The 25,609-nt window shown below is 35.8% G+C and overlaps 2 protein-coding genes across 2 annotated transcripts; one reads left to right on the top strand and one right to left on the bottom strand.

Annotated features, from left to right (window-relative positions):
• The first annotated feature begins 603 nt into the window (after nucleotides 1-603).
• Nucleotides 604-1,995, top strand: LOC145637063 (uncharacterized). Its single transcript, XM_081688576.1, has one exon. It carries the CDS (start codon nucleotides 604-606, stop codon nucleotides 1,993-1,995), a length of 1,392 nt encoding a protein of 463 aa, XP_081544702.1.
• Nucleotides 1,996-16,834: 14,839 nt separating this feature from the next.
• LOC145637062 (dynamin-related protein 3A-like) lies at nucleotides 16,835-25,365 on the bottom strand. Its single transcript, XM_081688575.1, has 20 exons — nucleotides 24,853-25,365; nucleotides 23,704-23,986; nucleotides 23,564-23,592; nucleotides 23,377-23,477; nucleotides 23,149-23,218; nucleotides 23,001-23,060; nucleotides 22,730-22,847; nucleotides 21,001-21,057; nucleotides 20,628-20,737; nucleotides 20,414-20,506; nucleotides 20,237-20,329; nucleotides 19,994-20,131; nucleotides 19,393-19,479; nucleotides 19,181-19,277; nucleotides 18,506-18,557; nucleotides 18,370-18,445; nucleotides 18,020-18,166; nucleotides 17,887-17,939; nucleotides 17,592-17,691; nucleotides 16,835-17,366 (listed from the first exon to the last, which is right to left on the bottom strand). Exons 1-20 carry the CDS (start codon nucleotides 25,363-25,365, stop codon nucleotides 17,205-17,207), a joined length of 2,439 nt encoding a protein of 812 aa, XP_081544701.1. The 3' UTR covers nucleotides 16,835-17,204.
• Nucleotides 25,366-25,609: the final 244 nt, after the last annotated feature.

Below are 25,609 nucleotides of genomic sequence, written 5' to 3'. Positions count from 1 at the left end.
AAACTCACCAGTCTCACCAAACAAAATGAAGCCCTCCGTAGCCAAATACAATCAGACGCTTCTAAAACCGTCAACACCAGAAAGAACACTGAAAGTATAGCTATGCAGCTTGATATGTCAGGTACTTTTCATACCCCTAACGGGGAAAAAGGATCTAACACTAGGGAAACAGCCCTAGATCTAGACTCTTTGAATGCAGGAACCCCTAAGCAGAATAGCCAAGAAGGATCTGAGGAGGGAAAGATAGAGAAAGTAGTCAAAGAGTACCTCAAAGCAATCGAGGCCAAGATCGCCAAGATCCCTGGAATGCCAAAGCCCATGGAGGAAGAGGCGTCAGATGGCTATATAGAGTCCCCTTTCTCAGAAGAGATCGCCATGGTAGAAGTGCCAAAGAGATTCAGCACACCCAACATGGCCATGTATGATGGAACAACAGACCCTGATGAGCAGGTGTCCCTCTACAAACAGAAGATGATGACAAGCTCAATCCCTAGAGACATCAGAGAGGCTATCATGTGCAAAGGCTTTGGAGCCACATTATCAGGTCCAACTTTAACTTGGTTCATTAATTTAGATAATGGGACAATTCGATCTTTTGCAGGAATGGTAAACCTATTCAAGGTCCAGTTCGCCAGCAGCAGAAAAATAGAGAAGCAGTCATCAGATTTATACCGTGTTGTGCAGAGACACGGCGAATCCTTGAGGGATTATCTCAACAGGTTCAACAGGGAAAAGATTGGGATACACAAGTGTGATGCTCCTACAACAATTGAAGCGTTCAGAAGAGGGTTGCTAGACCATAGTGAGCTCTACAAGGAATTGACCAAGTATCCCTGTACAACCTTTGAAGACGTACAAGCTAAAGCAATGGCCCAAGTCAGATTTGAAGAAGATGCACATGCAAGAAAGACTCCAGAGCTCAGAAAGGACGAAGATCGCACGTCAAGAAGGAACAACAACTTTCCCAGGAGAGATCATCGATTCAAGCCGTATCAGCGTTCACACTTTGATGAGAGATCGGTCAACGCTGTCGAAGGAGAGTTTTCTGATTGGAGGGAAGATCCTGAACTTCCACCAAAGTTACATGAGTATTGCTTCAATGTCAACCCTGCAGGAGTAATAAGGACCTTAAACAAGATGGGAGATACTGTACAATGGCCTAGAAGGAGTGATAGGCCTGGGGAGAAGAAAGATCCATCAAGATGGTGTGATTTCCATTCAGATATCGGTCACACTACTGATGAATGTGTCGCGCTCAGAAAGGAAGTTGCATACTTGCTAAAGAAGGGCTACCTCAAAGAACTCTTGTCTGATAGATCTAAGGCTTCAGGGAAGGATAGAGAGTCCAAGCAAGGAGGTCCTCCACCTCCACCTCCAATTGTCAAAACCATCTGTTTCATATCTGGAGGGTCAGAAGTATGCGGTTTAACATACTCAGCAGCAAAGCGACATGCAAAAGAAAGCAGCAAAGAGCAACCAGACAAGAAGGAAAAATCCAAGATAGACATCCCCATCATGTTTGAAGAAAGCGATGCAGTTGAAGGTCATCATGACGGTCTAGTGATCTCACTCCCGGTTGGAAATTGCATGATCAAGCGAATCCTAGTTGACAATGGAAGCTCTGCAAATACCATCATGCTAGACACCCTGAAGCATATGAACATAGATGAGAAAAATATCGTCAACAAGTCAACAATGCTAGTAGGATTCAGTGGGGAAACCAAAAAGACAAGTGGGGAGATTACATTGGCAACGTACGCAAAGGGGATCAACCTACAAGTCAAGTTCTTAGTAATCGACACTCTGTCTTCATACAACATGATTTTGGGAAGACCCTGGATACATGAGATGAAAGCCATCCCTTCTACATACCATCAAGTCATTAAGTTTCCTACTAGGTGGGGAATTCAAGAAATCAGAGGAGATCCTAGGGAGGCTAAAGAATGTTACAAGATAGCCCTGAAAGCAACATCTGCGGAAAAGAGTTCAGCATAGCAATCAGAGGGTCAGCTGGGCCAAGAGAAATTGAGCATATCAGAAGAACAAGAAGCTACAGAAGTCCAGTTGAACCCCAAACATCCAGATCAGAAAGTCAGAATAGGATCAGAGCTGAAGGCGGAATTCAGATAACAAATTTACGATTTCCTAGAAGAAGAGAAAGATGTGTTTGCTTGGACCCATGAAGACATGAAAGGCATTTCCCCAGAAGTAATCACCCACAAGTTAAACGTAGATCCAATGCATACACCAGTGAAACAAAAGAGAAGAAAATTTGCGCCAGAAAGGAACAAGATCATCAATGAAGAAATTCAGAACCTACTGAAAACCGGGAAGATCAGAGAGGTAAAATACCCAGAATGGCTCGCCAACGTAGTGGTAGTCAGGAAGAAAAACGGGAAATGGCGAATCTGCATAGACTTTACAGACATCAACAAGGCTTGCCCAAAAGATCCATTCCCTTTACCTCATATAGATGCCATGGTAGACGCCACAGCAGGACACGAGTTGCTATCCTTTATGGACGCCTACAGTGGTTACAACCAGATCCTCATGCACAAGGATGACCAAGAGAAAACCGCCTTCATTACCAGTCAAGGGATATACTGCTACAAAGTGATGCCTTTTGGATTGAAGAATGCAGGAGCAACGTACCAGAGGTTGGTAAACAAGATGTTTGAAGAACAGATTGGAAACACAATGGAAGTTTACATAGACGATATGGTAGTTAAATCCAAGAAGGCAGAAGATCACGTCAAAGACATTAGAGAAGCATTCGACATCCTGAAACAATACGGCATGAAGCTAAATCCCACAAAGTGCACATTTGGAGTACAATCAGGAAAGTTCCTAGGATACATGGTTACACAAAGAGGAATAGAAGCCAGTCCAGAACAGGTCAAAGCCATCCTAGACCTAGAGCGACCAAAATCCAAGAAGGATGTACAAAGCTTAACAGGAAAAATTGCGGCACTAAACAGGTTCATCTCAAAGTCTTTAGAAAAGAACAGGGCCTTCTACGAAGTACTGAAAAAGAACAAGGAATTCAAGTGGGAACAAGAGCACGATGAAGCATTCCAGAAGCTGAAAGAATACTTAGCCAACCCGTTGATTCTCTCCAAACCCAAAGAAGGAGAGCCACTTCAGCTATACCTTGCAGTATCTGAAGGGACGGTCAGTGCAGTTCTCACGAGAGAGGAAGAAAAGGAACAGTTCCCAATTTACTACGTAAGCAAGACCCTACTCAGTGCGAAAACAAGGTACACATCACTAGAAAAAATCATTTTAGCTTTGTTCACTGCTTCAGTAAGGTTACGTCCGTACTTCGAGAGCCATTCCATACAAGTACGAACCAACTATCCCATCAAAGCTATCATGAGAAAGCCAGAGATGTCAGGAAGGATGGAGAAACGGGCCTTACATCTGAGCAGGTACGATATACAGTACAAGCCCAGGACAGTAGTCAAATCACAAGCCTTGGCAGACTTCGTGGCAGACTTCAGCCCTACACTTGAAAAAGAAGCGCCAAAGGAAGTACTGGCACTACAGGAACCAAAAGCTGCGCAGAAATGGATACTCCATACAGATGGCGCAGCAAACATAGGCGGAGTAGGCTTAGGAGTAGTACTGACATCACCCCAGGGAGACAAGATAGCACAGGCAATAAGGTGTAATTTCAAGGCTACTAATAATGAAGCAGAATACGAAGCACTAATCACAGGACTAACTGTTGCAAAAGACATGAAGATACAACACCTGGAAGTAAAAATCAACGGGGAATATGCAGCAAAAGACACTAGGATGATAGCTTACCTAGAAGTCACAAAGAAGCTCATCAAGGAGTTCAAGGAATTCAAGATAGAACAAGTACCCAGAAACTTGAACACCGAAGCAGACACACTGGCAAACTTGGGATCAAACATCAACCCAGAAGAATTTGGAGTCATCCCACTAGTGCACGTACTCTCACCGGCCATAGAGAAAGAGTCAACCGTGAGTGTCTACGAAATTCAAGCGAGCCTTACAGAAGAAGAAGACAATAGCTGGACAACGCCTTTGAAGGAATACCTCTTGGGCAACACGAAACCAACAGGAAAAGTAACAGCTCAAGCATTCGCTTAGAAAGCCTCCAAGTATTGTCTGATCAGCAATGTACTCTTCAAGAAATCTGCAACAGGACCTTTCTTACGATGTCTGGAAGAAAGAGAAGCTCAGCAAGTCTTACAATCCCTACACAGCGGAGAGTGCGGAAATCATTCCGGAGGAAGGAATCTAGCCAACAGAGCACTTAGAATGGGGTACTACTGGCCCAACATGAGAAAGGACGCAGCAGAGTTCGCCAAGAAATGCCTAGCATGCCAAAAACATGCACCCTTGACACACAAGCCATCAGAAGAATTACACCCAACGTTAACACCTTGGCCATTCATGAAGTGGGGAATGGATATAGTAAAGCTACCCCCGTCATCAGGACAGAGAGTATACTTCTTAGCAATGACAGATTACTTCTCCAAATGGATTGAAGCAGAAGCATACAAGGAAATCAAGGATAAGCACGTCATCTCATTTATAAAAATAAATATTCTAAGCAGGTTCGGGGTACCAGCAGAGATCATTACAGACAATGGATCCCAGTTCATCAGCAACAAAACCACCAAGTTCTGTAAGGAATGGAACATCTCCCTTATCACTTCTACACCAAGGTACCCACAGGCAAACAGACAGGCAGAATCAAGCAACAAAGTTCTTATAGGCAACATGAAGAAAAGGTTGGAAGGAGCCAAAGGAAAATGAGCAGATGAGTTACCCAACATACTGTGGGCAGATAGAACGACTCCTAAAGGCGCTACAGGTCATACTCCTTTCTCATTGGTGTACGGATGTGAAGCAGTAATCCCAACAGAGGTAGAAGTACCTACAGCAAGGTATGGGTTAATGACAGAAGAAAGGAACCAAGCAGAACTAATCCACAACCTAGACACAGTGGAGGAACTCAGGGAAGACGCACAAATGAGAATGGCAGCATATCAGCAAGAGGTAGCAAGATCCTTCAACAAGAATGTCAGAACCAAAGTCTTTAAGCTAGGCGATTGGGTTCTCAGGAAGGTATACGAAAACACCAGGGAAGTTGACAGGGTAAAGTCGTATCCCCTAATCAAAAATAATTACCTAATTCACTAACTAAAGTAGATAGGGAAGTAGGGTCGATCTCCACAGGGAAACAAGTCTTTTTACTCCTAATTAAATATTATAATCTAAATTATTTAAGTAACCAATATTAAAAGTTGAATATGAAACTAAACTAAAAAGAGTAGGAAAGGGGAGAAAATAATATATAAAAGGATCTAGGGCATAGGTTCACCAATAAATAATATTCCGGGGTAAAATAGGGTAATCAATCATTGACATTGCATAAATAACATGATTAACAGGCTCTCGCAATTTATTAACCAACATAGATCTAACAGGCTCTCGCAATTTACTAGATCTAAGTTCTTATCGAAAATAGCCTTTAATATCAAATTAACATCTGCTCGATTCATCAATTTAATATTGCTGTACTTTTACAAGCCGCAATTGTAAAACATTAAAACAATCCAATAAGAAATCATCATGCAATACCAACAATCAATAATAGTCAATCATCAATGCATCAATTAACCAGATTGTAAAGGGCTCTCGCTACTTATTACAATCACACAATTAAATTACCGGTATTAAATCTCATCTCTCGAATCTTGACTTAACCATTTATAAATTAACTTGCCTATTGAAACTAGACCTAAACATTAATTCTCATCTCTCGATTCTTGAATCAATATTGTCAAACTCATGCATAAAAGACAGGCCTAATCTAGTCACAGAGCATTAATTCAATCAATAGGAAATTAATCTAGCATTGATAATCAACAACAATAATTTACCCCTTCATATTATTTATTAGATCCCCATGAACCCTAGAAATTAAACTACTCACACATAATTAAATATAAACTAAGCAAAGCAATAAAATAAATCATGATCAAAGGAATAAAATAAATAACTAAGATTAAGGGAAGAGAAATCGTCACCAAAGTAAATCTGGAATTAATTTAAAGAAATAATAACAAAGGTTTAGAGAGAGATTAAGAGAGAGAAAACTAAGTAGAGAGAGAAAGTCTAAGAGAAAGGATTAAGAGAAGAAGAAGTCGTAGAAGAAGAGAGAAGAAGATCTCCCCCCCAAAAGAAGAGACGATCTAAAAACGTATTACGGAGGAGTATTTATACTCCGTACAAAAATCCTAAACTAAAACAAATTAATACGACTCTAATTGTTTCCTAAATAAACACGCGCCCGATCGGGCGAGGCACCGCCTGATCGGGCGCGCCTTTTTTCACCTCTAATAACAATCTCGCGCCCGGCCGGGCGCGTCATTTGGGCCAATATTTGGACTTCGATTGGGCTCCAATTCTTCGGGCCAATCTGGGTTTCCTCTTTGGGTCTTGAATACTCGGTCCAAACGCCCCGGTATCACCTCTACCGAGCCCTTAATCACCGGTTCGATGGCTCCAACCGGCCCTGGGCTATAAAAACTGGTCGTGCTTCTCCAGTGCTCGTGATTGCTCCAAAATATCTCGGGAAAATACTCCAAAAGCATAAATCCCTGCAAAAGTCAACCAAATCTACGAAAACACTAGAAAACACCAATCAGTAATAAAAGCGGCTCTAAAGAGCCAAAAACACTACTAATTATGACCAAGGGACGGGGGTAAACTACTATATAAAATGAATACATCAGAAGTCAATGCAGGAAAGCTAGCACCCAACTGGGAAGGACCCTATGAGATCACTAAGGTAGTAGGTAATGGAGCGTACAGACTCAGAAATGCAGAAGGAAAAGATGTACAGCGAAACTAGAACGCAGCACATTTAAAACTATATCATTTCTAAAGAAAGGTACGTAGTTGTCATTTCAATTTTGTCTTTTAATTTACAAAAAAAAAAAAAAAAAAAAAAAAAAAAAAAAAAAGAAAACACAAAAACACAAAAATCTCCAACAGCCAAAATCAGCACGAAAGGTACTCATCTCTCCCTATTCTTTGTCAATTTGACTTATGATCATTACGAGTACTGACTTTGGCATCGGAGGGCCGTTGGGGAAACCCACGGCCACCCCTCACCTTCTTCTGTTTTGCAAGGAACATTACTGACATTACTGAGCAAGAATGAAACAAGTCACCGCAGAACGATGATCAGTCATCCTTAAACAAAACAGACCTATTATCCTTTCAAGGCACGCGAACACATGTAAGCAATAATACAACTGTAATACAACTGTAATACAATTGTAATACAACTGCAGTACAATCACAACACACTATACAGAAACAAAATCAACACAGCAAGAGGGACAGTAATACTTAGTTGCATTGCAACAAAATTAAACAAATTATCCAGCTACAGAAGTGTAGCACAAAAGACAAATTATCCAACTGCACTAAGGCAGTAAACATAAACATCATTCAAAAGCTTTACATTTTTTTAGGTGACGCAGCACCAATTAAACTAATTCTCCCCCATGTTATCAGCAGGGACCACTTCTTCAGCAACAGGCTTCATAACTTCTGGAGCATCCTTGACTTCTTCATTATGAGGGGAGTTCACTTCCTCATCAGCAAAGCTTAACAGCAGTGAGCCAGGAGCAGCAGTCGCTTCAGGAAACGCCTTTTCGAAGGAAGCCTTATCACCATCATAATCCCAGGCCTCATGCTTTCCTTGCTGAAACTCCTCCATCATCTCAAGACGCGCCTTCCTATAGTAGTACGTAGCAGAATCAATGGCCTCATTAGCAGCTTCCTTCAGAGTACCCTTCAGCCTATCCCGCTCAGCAATGCAGTCCCTATGCTTAGTCCGTTCAGCCTTCAGGGCCTCAGTAGCAGCCTTGTACTTATCAGACAGAGCATCACGCTCCTTCTTCATAGCCTCGTACACCCGAGTAAATTCTGACACCTTGCCTAGAACACCCAGGCAAGACTGAAGGCTCTGCAAAGCAAAGATAAAATGTGAGAAGCATAGCTCAATAATGTTGATTTTATTAAAAAAAAAATTTTCGGAGTATACTATACCTGGAAGGACTGTACGGCCGCCTCTTGAGAAAGGTCAGCAAAGGTCATCGAGGATTGACGATCCTTGAAAGAAGGAAATAGCAAGGTATCCACATGCGGAGCCAGAAAATCAAAAGAAAACTCAGCAGCATCAACATCAATAGGCATCTCCAGCTTCCTCTTGAGACCAGCGCGAGGCGGAGGTGGAGGAGGGACACCCTTTGGAGCAACCATCTTGATAGGAACAGTTTCAGAAGTCTGGGGGGACGAGCGAGACTTGAGACGACCCAAGATGGAAGATGAACTAAGAAGATCATGAGACCTTAGTGACCTCGACGTATCTACAAGGAACACAGAGGAATTCAAAAAGTAGCACAACAAGAAACACATTGATACGCACAACAAGAAACACAACAAGTATATACAGCAAGGGTGCAAATTGTATCAAGTAGATTAACAAGTGCATTCAGTAAATAAGTATATTTAGCAAAGATACAACTGATTCAAACAAATTAAAAACCCACAAATTGAATCAAACAAAAGCGAAACAAACTTGCATCAACCACACATCCACAAAAAAAACTAATATAGCAAAACATCAAAACGCACAAGAAAGAAAGAAAACAGACCCTGAGACATAGTCGGGGCAACTTTCTGTTCAGAATCAGATTCGTCCAAAGACTTAATTTGAATAACTGCTTCAGGCTGCGTCAACTTGATGAAAGATCTTTCGTCTGCACTCAACTCGTACAACTTGTCTATCAAGGACGGAGACTGAGAGCGCTGCTTCAATTTACTCACTGCAACCAACAAGCAAATAAGCCCAAATCAACAAAGAAGGAGAGAAGAACATAGAGGAATAAGAAAACAAAATACCTTCAGCCTCAACAGTGTCAATCAAAAAATCACAATCATCACCCAACGAGTCAATCCTCACAAAGAAGAACTTGTGATACCACTTCTTGTCAAACGCCTTCTCCAAGTCAGTCACCAAAGGACCAACACCATCCTTCAGGCGAAGACCAACTCGACCCTTACCACTGGTCCTAATAGTATAAGGGTAACACAAATCCCTTACATCAAGTTCTATACCCAATTTTGCACTCAGCAAATCCATAACTCTCAACACCCTCCAAGTTTGGGGCAGTAATTGACAAGGCGAAACCCTAACTCTAGAAAGGAATTGACGAACAAGAGCAGAAAAAGGGAAAGTATGCCCAATTACAAAGGGATACTCGAAGAAACACACCCAACCAGGAGCAGTCCAGTCAGCCCTCTCCCTAGAAGATGGAATTTTCACCACAACCCCATCAGGAAATCGCGCAATAGCAGCGATATTCTGAACCTCCTCCTTCGTAATAGTGGAAGGATAGACATCTTTGACAGGAAAGACGTTCTGCGCCACCAAGTTTGGCTTTTTCACACCCTCATCCACCCCAGCAAACATCACTTTCACATGATCACCCATCGCAAAAACAAGAGAAAAAAAAATACAAAGTGAAAAACAGAGCAAATAGAGAAGAGAGAGAAAATACCTGATTGGGGCAAAGCAATTGAAGTGATTAGACAAGAGCCTGCACACCCAATAAATACCAAAGACGGAAATAAACCGCCCTTCACAGTTATCAAAGAAACTGCCTTAAAACCGCCACCACTTTCTATTTTGCTAACCGTTGGAACAAATTCTAAATTTCAAAATATTTTCTAAGCATTTTCTTTAGGTAATTTTCACTTCCAATACTTGGAAATAAAAATTAGGGGCAATTGTTGGGCCCGTATTATAATACGACCCATTACATTTAGGGCATCAATCCAAGGCCAATGATACAGCAAGAATGAGCAAAACGGCTTGATTAGAATAAATAAGGCAAGTAGCATCATTCATATCAATCAAGAAGATACTTGCCAAAGATACACCTACAGAACAGGGAAGAAGATAAATCAAGAAGATCTTCCCCATTTTGAATATATTCTGAAGATATGTGTAAACCCTAGAGATCCCTAGGTATAAATAAGTGTAATTAAGCATTCTCAGCATTCATGTACGCACACATACTCAAAATATAATAGAATTACTCTACTTTTGCCTACGGAGCTTCATCCCTGCTGAAGAAGGAGGCTTGTCCTTACTCAGTATTGTATTTCTGAACTTATCCTCTTTTCATAGTTGAATTCACACTGCTTACTTATTGCCTATTTACTGTTTATCTATTGCTTTATCAATCGTTTATAGTAAATTAATATACTTTTGGTAGTATGATTGTTATTACCCCTCAAACCTAGCAGATTCTCATATGTCCTTGTTGAGATTTGCCTAAACACCTTGCATTCGTAGAAAGGAATCTTGAAAGGCAGTTGGCAACGGAAAATTTTCACACTTCAATAAGGCAAGCATGAAAGGTCAAAATTCTATATATATCTTTTGAATAACATGTAACTACATGGGAAACTTTAGAAGCTTAATACCTTCGAGAAACTGCTTCTCTAGCCTTCATCTTCTGTTCATGCTAATCTTTGTTGAGACAATCCATTGATAGACACATAAAGACAAAAGTTGTTCAATAGTGAGCATATTCACTTCCAATTATTGGTGCATTAACCTGAACCATATGGAAAAAGAATTATAATTTAAACTCTTTTAGATTTAAAATTTTAAATCAAGTCGCATATATCCATCATATGATCCTAATAACGTAGCCAAAATGCTTCGAGAAACTGCACACGTAGCAGTGTAAATTGAATAGAACCCAAAGCATGCAGGAAACTGAAAGAAAATTATACCTGGAGCACAAATTGTAAAGGCTCTTCACAAAAATCGCAAAGACATGATTTTTCAGTTGGCAAATGAATTGGATCCAACCAAGCCTAGTTACAAAACAAATCATCACAGAAAATTAACCAAGAATATGTCACTTCAGATAAGCAATGCTGAATTAAAGCTGAGTGACCGTGATTATGGGTATGTACCGGTGTTCCACCAGCCTTGTTGGGAAATGAATGACGAAGATGAGATTATATTTTCTTTGGCTATTTCACAAAACCGAGCCACAGGGGTCCTTCACTTTGGTTATCATCACTACCTACATCAGTCACATCATCATCTGTATCGAAATCAATGTTGATAACATCTGTATCATAATCATTAAGGTTGGCATCACAGTCAGATTGATCTCCTTCTTGTGGGACAATGTAACTTCCATTCAGGTACGTCTGCAGCCAGTCTTAAAATCTTTTAGTGACTCTGTCCTGTAACCACCTTTTCTATCCATCTGTAATTGAAGAAGTAAGCAATTAATAGCATCATCAAGAAAACAGAAGTTATCATAAATTAGTATATGAACAATCAACATTGGACTTTTAAGATAATGATCATTATGCAATGGACAGCACACTGTAAATCTGACGTCTACCAAAATAACTCATAAAATATGGTTTTTAAACACAATGTCCATTTCAATATCTATGATCATATCCGGACTGCATAAGTCCCATAGTGGCCACAGACATATATGAAACATAACCCATTGGTAAAAACCCTAATCTTGGATACCATGTTTATACTACTTCGTTGTAAACATAACAAAGCCACACAAGGAAATTAAAAAAATTAAAACATGCTATAAGTCCCCACAAAGTAGCTGATTTTAATATACTATTAGCATATGACTTACTTATGAATATACTCACTCTGTTCTTACAAAATTCAAGAATAGAAGAAATATATATTAATGACAACAACAATAATCATGGCTTATACATGGTATCCTAGATCTTTACACAAACAAGAAGTAGATTAATAAAACATCACAATACCACATTCCCATAATAGATATTATTTGAGCATAATGCAACTTCATAAACAGCATTCCACATAAAAGCATAAGAATTATACCGTTGAGCTGGCATTGGATAAATTGTTTCCACGGAAAATCTGCAACTGTCTTTTCTTACTTTTAAACAAAAAAAACTAATTTTGCAATTGTATTTCCGTTGAAAAGTGTTTTCCTTGGAAATCATTTTGCATTGAAAATGCATTACATTCAACCCAACACAGCCTAATTCAAAGCAAAACTAAGAATCGCAAGCAGACAATCTACCAATGATAAAACGCATAAAAGCAAGCTAAAAGAATATAAAACAAAGCATTACATGCTAAGTTACCTCGACACCCTCATATGTCTCAAAAATCCTTTTAAAACTTTTTACTACAAAACGGCCAAGTCCATTAGACACTATTTATTTAAGTAACATAAAAATACAACTAATCTCATAATCCCACCACATTCAGCTTTTCAAAAACAAGAGAATAAGCACTAAAACTTGGAACTTTGCATATATATCTGGGTACTAGGCTAAAGGGTAAAGGAAAAAACATTGGAATTGACAAAGAGAGCAAATCAAAAGCAACCCCTTCATTTATCAATAACTTATACTAAAGGCGATATTTTAATCACAACTATATATTTTATAACTTATAATAATAGTCATTTCCATTTTGACAACATATTTAATCCAATATTACTCAATTAAAATTTTTACATATATACTAGGAAAATTTTAATTACAAAAATACTAACATAGCTTTAAAAAAAATAAGCGATTGGAATATATTGTTTTCCAATATTATTATAATATTATCAATATCAATTTTAAAGAAAAATCATTTTGGTAGCATACTTTTTACGGAGTATTAATAACTTATACTAAAGGCGAAACCAGGAATGACACTTGTCATTTCCTGGTTAAAAATTTTCCCGCCTTTTTTTTTTCCTTTCCTTTTTAATTTTTTTGCCATATTTTCATGACAACTATATATTTTATAACTTATAATAATAGTCATTTCCATTTTGAGAACATATTTAATCCAATATTACTCAATTAAAATTTTTACATATATACTAGGAAAATTTTAATTACAAAAATACTAACATAGCTTTAAAAAAATAAGCGATTGGAATATATTGTTTTCCAAGATTATTATAATATTATCAATATCAATTTTAAAGAAAAATCATTTTGGTAGCATACTTTTTACGGAGTATTAATCTTAAAACTATACATAACGTTTATAAGAACAAAATAATTTTGTTATAGTATACTTCATACATAACATATATTTGAAAATTAAATCTAATTGTTCTAATTATTAGCAAACTAAAATATATTTAAAAAGTTGATTACGGAATACTAATTATCCTAAAGTAAAATGAACTCAAATAAAATTTCATATTATGCCGATCAAAGTGTGTCAAAAATTTAAGGACAAATGTATATGAGTTCGTATATGGGTACTAACCTAATTACCTAAGCTAATAATTTAATTTTCTTATATAAAACGTTAAATCTTCTAAGTTTCTATTACTATATATTTTTTTATACAATCCAATTCAATAATCTTTACATTTAATTTAAGTTATTTTGTTACAGATAAATTTTTTGGATAAATTATTGTTGAATTAACACCATATTTATTTATTGTAAAATTTAATTATGACCGTGCATGGCACGAGAATTAACCTAGTTGATTAATAAAGGCAACAACTTCAACATAAAGTATCATTCTTTTTTGTATCAGATATGATTTTTGAACTCATAATTCGTGATAAAACTCCAAATTAAATGATAATCTGATATTTATCAACCACAATTTCACAAATTAATTAAAGTGCGAAAAGGAATATTATCAATTGCTTCCCACAAAAAAAGATTCCAACTTCAAAGAACAAACGGAGTATTAATACACTCAAATAAGCATAATTAGCAGAAATTTAAGCCATATTAATTTGAAATTAAGTGAAATTAAAGGGTTTAAACAAGAATTATATTGAGATAATACATTCATAGCATAATTTGCATAAGACCACATAAATTGAGTTAAAATTAACTACTTTGAAATTGGAAAAAATCTTATATAAGAATTAAAGGAGTATGGGAAATATGAACTTACAGCGTAAAATAGCCTTCTGTTGTCCGAGCCATCTTTATTAATCGACATTTTTTTTCAAATGCGTCATTACGTGAAATCTAATGCTATTGAGAGTCTTATTAAAAATAAAAAAAATAAAAATTTATCATGAACTACACGCTTAATAGGGGTATTTGGAAACAACTACCTACTAAAAAATTTAATCAAAAAAACTACCTTAAATTTAAAAAGTTAGAGTAACACTAGCCATTTGCATTTTCCGTCGAGAATGTCCGGCGCATGGGCCCACTTTTTCAATTTTTTTTTTCTGAAAAGACACGATGCAATTTAATTCAATTTGAAAAATTAGGGTTAAAAGCAATAAATTCAATTTTAAATTAAAAGCAATAATTTTTAACCACATGGTTTAAATTAAATTGGTTGAATTTTCAGAAGAAAATTTTAAAAAGTGGACCCCACATACCGGACTTTCTTATCGAAAAATGCAAATGGGTAATGCTACTCTAACTTTTTAAATTTAGGGGTAGTTTTTTTGATAAATTTTTTTTAGTGGGTAGTTGTTTCCAAATACCCCTATTTAGCATGTAGTTCCTGACAACTTTTCCAAAAAAAAATTAATGCTATTGAGAGAGGAGGTAATGGGGTATGATATTGAGGGGGCGTTTGATTCGCGGATTATAGGTATTAGGTATGGGTTTAGAATGACCAAAACCCATACCATATGTTTGGTTGTCAAAAATATGATTTTTAAACTCATACCTCAAACTCATAAGGTATGAGATTTAGAAACCTTGAGAGGAAGGTGGGTTTGGTTTATTCCATTCTCTTGGGTATCAAATATATAAAAGTAAAGGGATGATATTTCATTCCAGAATTAAACCAAACACATGGTATTAAGTATTAAGTTCCAACCTGATACCATTTTAACCCTATTCCTTATTTCAAACCTATACCACTCTGCGAATCAAACACTCCCTAATGGCCCGTGCATAAGGAAGAAGGAAATGAGATGACATTGATTTTTATTTTATTTTTTTTAAAAAAAAATTATAAATAATAGGAATGGTCAAATCTAATATATATATATATATATATATATATATATATATATATATATATATATATATATATATATATATATATATATATATATATATATATATATATATATATATATATATAAAGGGGAGTTTTTTCTCGAGTTTTTAGAGAGCCACATAGGATCTAACTTTCTTAGTGTGCCATGTAGGATTATAAATTTTAGTACTAACCAATTAAATAGGAGATTATTAAAATCTTTTGTAATTAAATAATTCCAATGCCACATAAGCAAAATTGGCGAATGAGATTTTCCAATTTCGAGTTTTTAGAGAGCCACATAGGATCTAATTTTCTTAGTGTGTCATGTAGGATTATAAATTTTAGTACTAACCAATTAAATAGGAGATTATTAAAATCTTTTATAATTAAATAATTCCAATGCCACATAAGCAAAATTGGCGAATGAGATTTTCCAATTTAAATGAATTAAATATCAAATATTATCTTTTGATATTAGGAATTTTATCTAAATATATAACAAATTTTAGCACATAAATATATGTATAAAAAAATTATTTTTAAAAATTCAAACAAACCGTGCATCGCACGGGCTTCATCTTGTATATCTATATTACCCACTAAAAAGAGAGAAGTTGGTCGACAATGCTTAGCAATAGTATTTTGGAAAAGGCTACACATACAATGGTTGTATACTTGTATATGATGGCCTACATACAATCATTGTTGGCATCATTTAATTGGTTGTATTTTGGGGTCCACTTTTCTAATCTCGTTTCCCCCTATTTTTTCTCTCTTATTATTTTCCTCCCTTTTGACGTGACATACATACAATGGTGTAGTATGTGGACTACCACATACAACCATTGTATGTGTAGCATCACTCGTATGTACTTTGGGTGTGTAGTCAATATTCACTTCATTCATTGGGTTGCATTTTGTTGTGTCATCAAACTTTCTCCATAAAACACCAACACACAATCACGATACGGTCCAACATTATGGTTAATTAGTTATAATGAAATTACTCTAGTAAGGTTATAATGAAATTACAACGCCAACACACATAAAACCAGCCACAAGGACCCAACATATATGTTGGGATGTAAGTCGTAACCGGACCATTGTATTAGTTTCAAGGCACAACAAAAATAATGGCAACACACAATCACAATACAGTCCAACATTATGGGCATTGCATATGGGTTGGATCAGTGCGTATAATGACTTATAAATTATAATACACGCAAATTTTAAGATGCACCATGGTGCACCTAGCCTATACTTTTGAACATTTAGTAAACAAATCTGAACAATTGTAAATTTTAAACATGTAGTAAAAATATCTGAACATCGCAAATTTTGAACATTTATTTAAAAAATATGAACAATCGCAATGCATCACACCTATACTTTTGAACATTTAGTAAAAAAAATCTGAACAATCACGAATTTTGAACATTTAGTAAAAAAATATGAACATCGCTAATTTTGAACATTTAGTTAAAAAAAATCTGAACAATCGCAATGCACCACACATATACTTTTGAACATTTAGTAAAAAAAATATGAACAATAACAAATTTTGAACATTTAGTAAAAAAATATGAACAATCACAAATTTTTAATTATTGCAAGTCAAACAAATTTTGAAAGAAGTTTGTCTAACTCGTAATAATTCAATAGTTTTGTAATATAAACTGAACATTTACTGTATACAAAATGAACATTTCTTTATAAAATATGAACATAAAAATTGCATGTTTATGTTCATTTTTGTGACGTGTTCATATTTTTTTTTACTTGATGTTCATATTTTTGTAAAATGTTCAAATTTTTTTCACTAAATGTTCAAAAGTATAGGAGTAATGCACCTATTTCTAGGTGATACATGGCAAACCATTACAATGCATTGGTTCTATGACCAAACCCTTCCTATCCAAAGACAAGCAGCCATGAGGCCATGACTAGAATGAAACTCATTATGACAGGACCATTGCCCTTTTACAGAAAACAATTGAAAAAACAAATAAATTAAAAGTGACAAAAAAAGAAGAAATCTTTGTAAGACGACGTGCTTGTTCTGAAAGGCTACTTAGAGTTGTCTAATTTTTATATCTGCCTAATTGGAGCCAAGTTACACAATATCATGTTGCTCCATAGAGTAGTATAATCTTTGAGCTTTTTTACTCCTAGACAACGATACACTTGAAAATTTGTTGCTGCTGCTTTGTTGTGGTTGGCTTTGGTAGCTATTTGGCTTCGAGGATGGAATGTTGGACTCGAATTCCTCAAGGGTCTGCAGCAGCATCAAACAAACAACAGTTCAAATCATTATACTTCAATTCGATCTGATAACATGATCCTTGTACTTCAGATATACCTTTGTCAAAATAAGTGAATACTAAATGCAGATGCATTAACTAATGTTTCCTACAAACTCATAACAAAGCCTATTATTAGCCTTAAACAGCTAACTGTATTTCACTAAAATGGAACGGAGGAAGTATAACACAAGACACACCTGAACAGCCTGCTGCAACACCCTGTACATTTCACTCGTACGCTTTCTCTTCTTCACAACCTCAGCATTTTCCTCCAATAACTCTTCAAGTAGTTCCTCCCTGTCATGAGAATAGTCCAATTAAGGCTTAAAAATTCAATCACTAAGGATTCAGAAATGGTATCAATGAAATAATCAGTCTTTTTTTGTAGCCTCTTCAATCGTTCAATGAGAATATATATGGGAAATTTATTGACCAACAAACTTGTTTGAGTTCATCCATCCTGCTTGACGAATTAAGATGAAAGTGAAGTACCTACAAATGGCCTGAATGAAGGTCGAATGAAGGTCCCTTTTTATACGATTGACCTGAGCAAGTTAAAGATGACTATAAACTTGGGAATCAAAAACTAAAAAAATCCAGAGAACAGAAGTTTAAGCACTTGTACCAGAAAGTGCATTATAGCTTTGGGAACATCATCTTCAACTTTCTTTCTCACAATATCGAAGTAAGATTTTAATAGCATTCGTGTTACTAGTACTTCTGTTAGCTCATCTTCTGTTGGATCCTCTGTAGGCCTTATGGATGCTAAAGGCTGCACTTATACCAACCAATATGTTATCCCCCGACAAGAAGAAAAACAATAAGGGTCAAATCTCTTTAGCTTAATTTCACTTCAATTCAGTTCAGCTGTTCCTAATTTTCTTTTCTCATAAACAATTCAGTTCAGTTCAGTTAATTCAGAACAGGCAGGCCCTAGAGGGCGACAAGAGATACACAAACTAAAAGGCTACATACCTCTACCAGCTTAATGGATGATGGAGTTTGGAAGGTAGTGTCAGATTTATATCGATCATTTCCAACAGGTGTTCCACTAGATGACTGGTTCCAAAATTTAAACGGCATGCCCTAAAATGTTGCTGAAGGATCTGACATGGAATTATTATTTGCATGTGTAAAAACTTTCTTTTGAGATGTCTGCCCACCTATCACATAAACCAGAACCAGAAATTAGCAAAAGTCACGGAAGAAAGATGAAAAGCATATGTTAGAAAAGCATACAAAAACCATCTTAGTTAGAATATTAAACAAAGATACTCAGAAGCCAATAAAAGAGGTTAGAAGTTTGGTAGTTTAATAAAGTTTATCTAGTGAGACGGTCTCATGGGATAATTAGCAACCAGCCAACATACATTTTTATAGCATGACTGAAGGCCTGTTCTTTTCAGCTTAATTTCAGATCAGCTCCAATCAGTTCAGTTCAGTTCAGTTCATAATTTCCTTCTCTCATAAACAATTCATTTCATCTCTATTCAGTTCAGTTCAGTTCAATTTTGCTTAGTAAATCAGAACGGGCCCTAAAACATGAAGATCATTCCTATTACCACAAACAGTTAGACCTTTGTAGAAAACTGAAATAGGGTACTTTAACAAAGCACACAGTAATTCAAATAAGAAGAATCACATTGCAAAAGTATATACATTTGTCAATAGCATCATGCAAGAATAATTAACTGTGTTCTAGACTTCTAGTGAATGATAACATATTTATAGAATTTTACCTAATATATACATTTGCACAAGTCGCATGTTCATTATGAGGACTTACCAACTGATCCAGATCTCTCAACCACCACTGATTGATACTTCTGAGAGTTCTGACTAGAACGATCTGGTGAAGCCAATTGTTCAAGATCAACAATACCCTAAAATCACAAGCAAAAATGCAACCTTAGCCATTGATGATACGTATTAAAGACAGTTATATTAACCACAGGATATAATATGTTTGCTGCTCGCTAAAGATGGGGAGCATTGTACCCTAGAAGCACGGATACGTTGTTTTGCAACCACTATTGCCCTTTGTCCACCAATAAAATTAGGGTGAGAAGTGTTTATGTCATCAGCCTGAAACAGAGAATATGACAAACCATTATAAAAATTAGAATCATGCACACATGTACAAACACCCATTAGTCTGAACTCTGAAGAGTGATGTTGTAGACCAGGTTTCTGTTAGATTCTCCCACCATGCTAAGACTGCATAAATATCCACTGCTAACGGGATTAAGGTAAGGAATCAAGAAAATAGACTCTAGGCATTGAAGTTCATTCGTCTCATAGTTCATCCCAATCTATTCCAGATCATTTAATTTTATTAAAGTTGGCACATGGCAAAACAGTTTGGTGATTGAGTTGGCAGCACAAGCAAGATCATGACAACTTTACACTCAATTTAGCAGTGTTGTTCTTGCATAAAGCGGATACTTTGGGGAGATCAAAGATTCAAAGCGTACATCATATAATCTCTAAGTAATTGAGATAATTATTACTGTGGTTATGAATGTCCACATAGATATAGGCATATAGCTACACATCAGGGTGTATAGTGTGGCAGCTTAAGATAAGTGATAATACAAACCTCCATGAAGATTGTGTCCACAATCCTCTTCTCCACAGGTTTCATTGAATTACAGACAAAGTCCAGCATCACTGCATCCATACGCTTCTTTAAACCTGGAAACCTTCTCAACTCCCTTGATTCACAAGAGTGACTCATCTGCATCAAAATGTAATTTCCCAAAAAACTTGAGCACACATTGAACGCATAATGACTTACTAGCATAATTATATGCAAATAGACCAAATTAAATTTGCTTCAAACCTTCATCAGTTCATCGCATGCAAATTGAAGACACTGGAGACTAGGATCTAACAACCTTTCGATTTGTCTTCTTATCAAAACTTCAAATGGCACCTGAAAACATAATGAAAATTTATGCTATCATGGATATGTTCATGAATTTACAACCAGATAATCAAGTAGTTGCCATATACTCACCTCTGGAACAAATAATTTATTTCTTGGGCCCATAGAATTCTGAATCGCAATTATGATATCCTCATCAGATAGATCTTCACAAGGATCAACTTCCTTCAAACAGAAAACGGAGATATGAATGACTTTTGAACATTAATACATACCACCATTTTTGCTATGCAAATACTACTATTTCATAATACCAGAGTTAAAGCTGCAGAAACATTCTTCATACCTCTAAGGCTTTTATAAAAATTGACTGGAAAATGTAGCGAATCCTAGCTCCTCCTGTCAGCTCTTTTGTTGATGTCTCGTGGTTCTTTCCCTCAATCAATGAAGAGAAAGCTGTTTCCAAAGCATATACTTCATTAAAATATAGTATACAACTGACAAACTCAAAACAAGAACTCAAAAAAATAGACTATAACATAACAATCTGCAGGAATTTGGTCGAATATATAATATCTAAGTGTCAAAATAAACAATGATGTATATTAAAGCTTCAAGACCCAAATTTTGGTTATGTTGAAGCTCCAAGCAACACAGACAAAAATACTCTCCTTTATGTATCAGATAGAGGGGATTATAGGAAAAGGAAGTAAGTTTACCATCACTATAGCTCCGTAGGATGTCCAGCACAATTATTCCGCAAAATACAAGTTGATCTATTTGATCGACATAACTTGTAAATCAACAGGGCAAAATTGTCTTTTCCATCATTAAACCTGGGGCAATGATGTAATTGAACACTGTTTGACTCAGCAAGCATGCCACTTGTGCGCGTCTACGTGTGAGCTCCTTGTAACACCGTTTGCCCAGTTGATTTTTCGCACCCTAACGACTATTTCAATCGTTATAACATCACCTACCATATGGCCCATGCCCATAGAAACCATCAATGCACCAAACAACCATCAATGCCCATCCTTGTAATACCTATTTAGTTCTTGAAATTCATTATGTCTTGTTATGAATACAATAAGCGTAATTATGTTGATCACCTTTGTTGCATTTATAAAGTTTTATTGTGTATATAGATGCATTTCATTTCTATTGGATTTTTATTGTCTTATATAGTTCATAATATTCACTTTTCATTTGCTTTGTTTTTGATACCGATGTTTATAATTCAGGTGTTGCTTAATTATTTTACAGACCTGTTTAGTGCTTGTTATGAATATATTAAGCACAATTATATTCATCAAATGGTTTTGTGTATTCTACCTTGTATTTATAAACTTTATGAAGGTACGAGTAAACTCATTAGTGATATTAATTTTCATTGTTGCATCTATAGAGTTAATTAAAGTACGGGTAAACTGTAGGTTCCTTGTTGACATTAAATTAACCAACTAGCTAACAAATGGCTTGAAAAATTGTAAACTCCAATTTAACATATGGCTTGAAAAAGTATAATATGGCCTTTGTATATTTAGCCTACATTTTAAATGAAAAATCTGGGCCAAAGACAAGCGGCTTAGCACGCCTTGTTAGTCCAGTTGAGTTTTTTCAAGTATATAAAGGTTTTTATTTTATTTTTTGTAACAGCTTTTTAAGTATATAAAGGTACCTTGATTGAATGTAGTAGCCTAATCTCACTTTCACATAATATGCCTTATTGGCACATCCAATATTTTAAACTAATTGAACAATTGATGCGATACCAAAATCACTCACCTCAATCTTCTAGTTGCGAGTTCACTCATGTGGAAGTATGGACTAAGAACAAAGCAGCAGAGAGGTAAGTGCGGATTTTTGAATTCCACATGATATGTGGATATGAACAAGACAAATCCATGGGATGAGGACTTCACGTTTGTTGACGGTGCACCACATATTATTGTAACGCCTCTTTGCTACCATTAACTAACAGCGTTAACTACCTTCCTTCCTACTCAGCAGCTGAGTAGGTGACACCATTCATGGCCCTCATTATGTGGACGAATGCTGTTCACTTTATTTACAAAAGTGCCATGTTGATTTACTTGTTAAATTGATCAACAAGATCAATGGGGGCGCGCTCCAATTATTCCTTGTTTTTCCTGCAAAATGTCATCAGAAAAGCTGGATTGGTAATTGAACAAACAAAATAATTGACTTAAATTAATGATTCATTAACTTCTTACAAAAAGAAACTATCTTTCTAGCACCAATTCTAAACAAGGAACACAGCCACTATGGAAAAATAGATAGGATAAGAAACTCTGAAGTAAAATATCTCATTGTATACTTGGACCAATGCAATTTTCAGACTAGATGTTGTGAGCGTAATTAAGAGCATGATACACTGAAAATGATAAAGGGTATTGACTGAGTAATTAGAAAGAGTGGTTGCACCCACTTTGGAATCCATGGCATCTCCATATGACCTCATTTCTCCTTCAACAGATCGAAAATATGACTGAAGTTGGGACCTTAAGGCTGGGAGAGTTGCTCTTATATGGTGCTCAAGAATCTGAAAAAAAAATAAAATAAAATAAAAATTAAAAAAAAAATTAAAAAAAAAAAAAAAAAAAAAAAAAAAAAAAAACAGAATAGAAGACATGTTTGTATGGTGACTAAGGATAATAAAAATAAAAAAACACACTAATCAAGAGATAAGAATGACCTCATTCAATTTCTTTGCTAGTTGAGGAATGCCACAACGATCTCGAATACTATGATACTCCTTCAATATTAAAAGGTATCCAATGAGCTTAAAGCAATATGATGAAAATAACTACTTGTATTAGACAGATAAGGAGACAAAGATTTACAGGATGATCCTGGAAGAATTGTTCCTCATAGTTAAGCGCTTCACCAACACTTTTATTCTTGTTAATGTCTTGAAATTGCACAAGAGATTATAAGCATACATATGAGGGGAAAAAAAATTGCATATTAATTACATACCCACGTATCTATTCATCTACTGAAAATTACCATATAAAGCTAGATACAGAGAGCAGACAACATATTAAATAAGTCGAGTTGGAACATATACCGCTTGACTTCGATTAACCACACCAATATAACCTAGGTGAAGGGGGATAACTTTTCCACGGAGGAAGTTGCAAGCATTAGTACCCCTATCCATGATATCAAGCTGCAGCAAAACATATGTCACACATTTACCTTCAAAGGTCGATATGATTAGCTATAAACAGAGAAATATAACCGCGCAAAAAGTACCTTAGTGATGACTCCAATTGTCCTGTTACCTGTCAAAGTGCATGAAATATGTCTATGAAGTCATAAAATCGAAATGGGAGTGGAATCAGACAAGATATTCAAAATAGGCATGTAAATGTTAAATGAAATATATATAGTACCCTTAGGATCAGCTTGTTTGGCCATTTGAATGGCATCAGAAGTTGCCAAATCAGAATTTGCAGGACTCACTGCTAAAATGATACAGTTTTCTTGCTGAATATGGTCCATTATCATCTTCCGAATCCTGGCTTCTATGTCACTAGGTTGATCTCCAACAGGAACCTTAGTGATCCCTGGTAGATCAATCAGTGTTATATTCAGAATATTTGGTGACGAAATCTTTAACCTTATTGGCCTGTCTGAAACTCCTTTATTCTTTCCTGCTTCTCGCTCCGTCTCAGCCTGCAACCACATCACAGATGCTAGATAATCTCCCACATTAAGCAATATGGTTACTTACTAACTTAAATTAGTGAGTTGATTCTGAATGCAATATGTTGTCAATTTGTTAATATTTTCATAACATTGAAAATGGGATATATGCAAGAAAAAGTTATATACTAGCAAGAAACAGTTCAAATACTGACAGGCCTATGATACAAACATGAACAATTAGATAAGTCACATAAATAAATGGAATTGTGTTGTTAGCATATATAGGTTGGATTCCCACAATCGAAAACTACTTTATCGGATTGATAGCATATATAGCTTTAAAATATAAATGGGGTTTAATAATTCCTAGCATATATAAATAGGATTCACAATTCAAGTAATTTTCTCTTAATCATGAATGAATTACAACTGAAAATTCTGTTTTTGTCACACAATTGTACTGTAATGCCATATACTCTATAAAATGACTAAAGATTGAGGAAAACTAATACAAACATAAACAATTAATAAGTAGCATAAATGGAATCGAATTGTTAGCATATATAGGTTGGATTTAGCATATATACGTTGACAACATATGATTAAATTGGATATCAAATGTTAAAATTATCATATAAATCGTAAAAAGCACCCAATTTTAATTTGGAAGTTTCAATCATTGACTAAATTTCGTGAACATATAAACATTTAAACTAAATTCATTGACAAGTACACGTATAAGTTGTTAGGTTTGTTACCCCCTCCATCCCAAATTTATATACGGCGCACGTAATTTTTTTTGTTTCAAATGTAACACGTACTTAAATTGAGACAGAGCAATTACAAACCTAAACGATCAAACAATAATAATACAAAGCACTAAAAACACAAACCTGAATTTCAGTACGAATACGAGCGAAATCATAGAACCGAGACTGAGGCATATGAAGAAATTCCCCCCACTCTCGATCATCATCAACGACACCACCACTACTACCATTACTCGTACCATTGTTGTCATTATCATTGTCACTAGTACTCGCTTTGACAGTACGACGCTCAAGCTGTAAAATAAGAGGACGACGAGTGCAAATATCGGAACCACGAGGAAGAAAGTCACGACCAACAAGTGATTCGAGAACACTGGACTTGCCACTACTTTGACTACCAACAACAGCAACATGAGGGAGAGGGATTTTAGAGAGTTCGTCGGAACCGAGTGGCGAAAGAATGTCTTGAAGTTTGTTTATTATTGGGATTACTGATGATCCTATTGATGGTAATGGTTTTCCTGCATTATTAGTATTATTATTATTATTATTAGTAAGAGGTGTTGAAGAAGAAGTAGTATTTGATTCTTTCTTTTGTTGCTGTTTGGTTGTTCGAGATTGAGATTGGCCTGCCATGGTGAAAGGAAGAATATGATGGGAGAATTTTGTGATTTTTTTTTTTTTATTAGGGTTTTTTGAGAGATGAGGGTTTTGAAGAGAGGAAATGGAAATTATATTTTGCTTTACTTAATACTCCGTAATGAATTTCCCGCTTAAACTCATTGGATATGGTCTTTTTTTTTTTTTTTTTTTTTTTTTTTTAGAGTTGGGAATGGGAAAATAACTAGTTCTTTGTCCGAGCAACGTTTGAATATTCACT

This window comes from Chenopodium album, chromosome 6 (assembly GCF_948465745.1).
Source record: "Chenopodium album chromosome 6, dcCheAlbu1.1, whole genome shotgun sequence".
Classification (NCBI taxonomy): domain Eukaryota; kingdom Viridiplantae; phylum Streptophyta; class Magnoliopsida; order Caryophyllales; family Amaranthaceae; genus Chenopodium; species Chenopodium album.
This window is presented reverse-complemented; position numbering and strand designations above follow the sequence as displayed.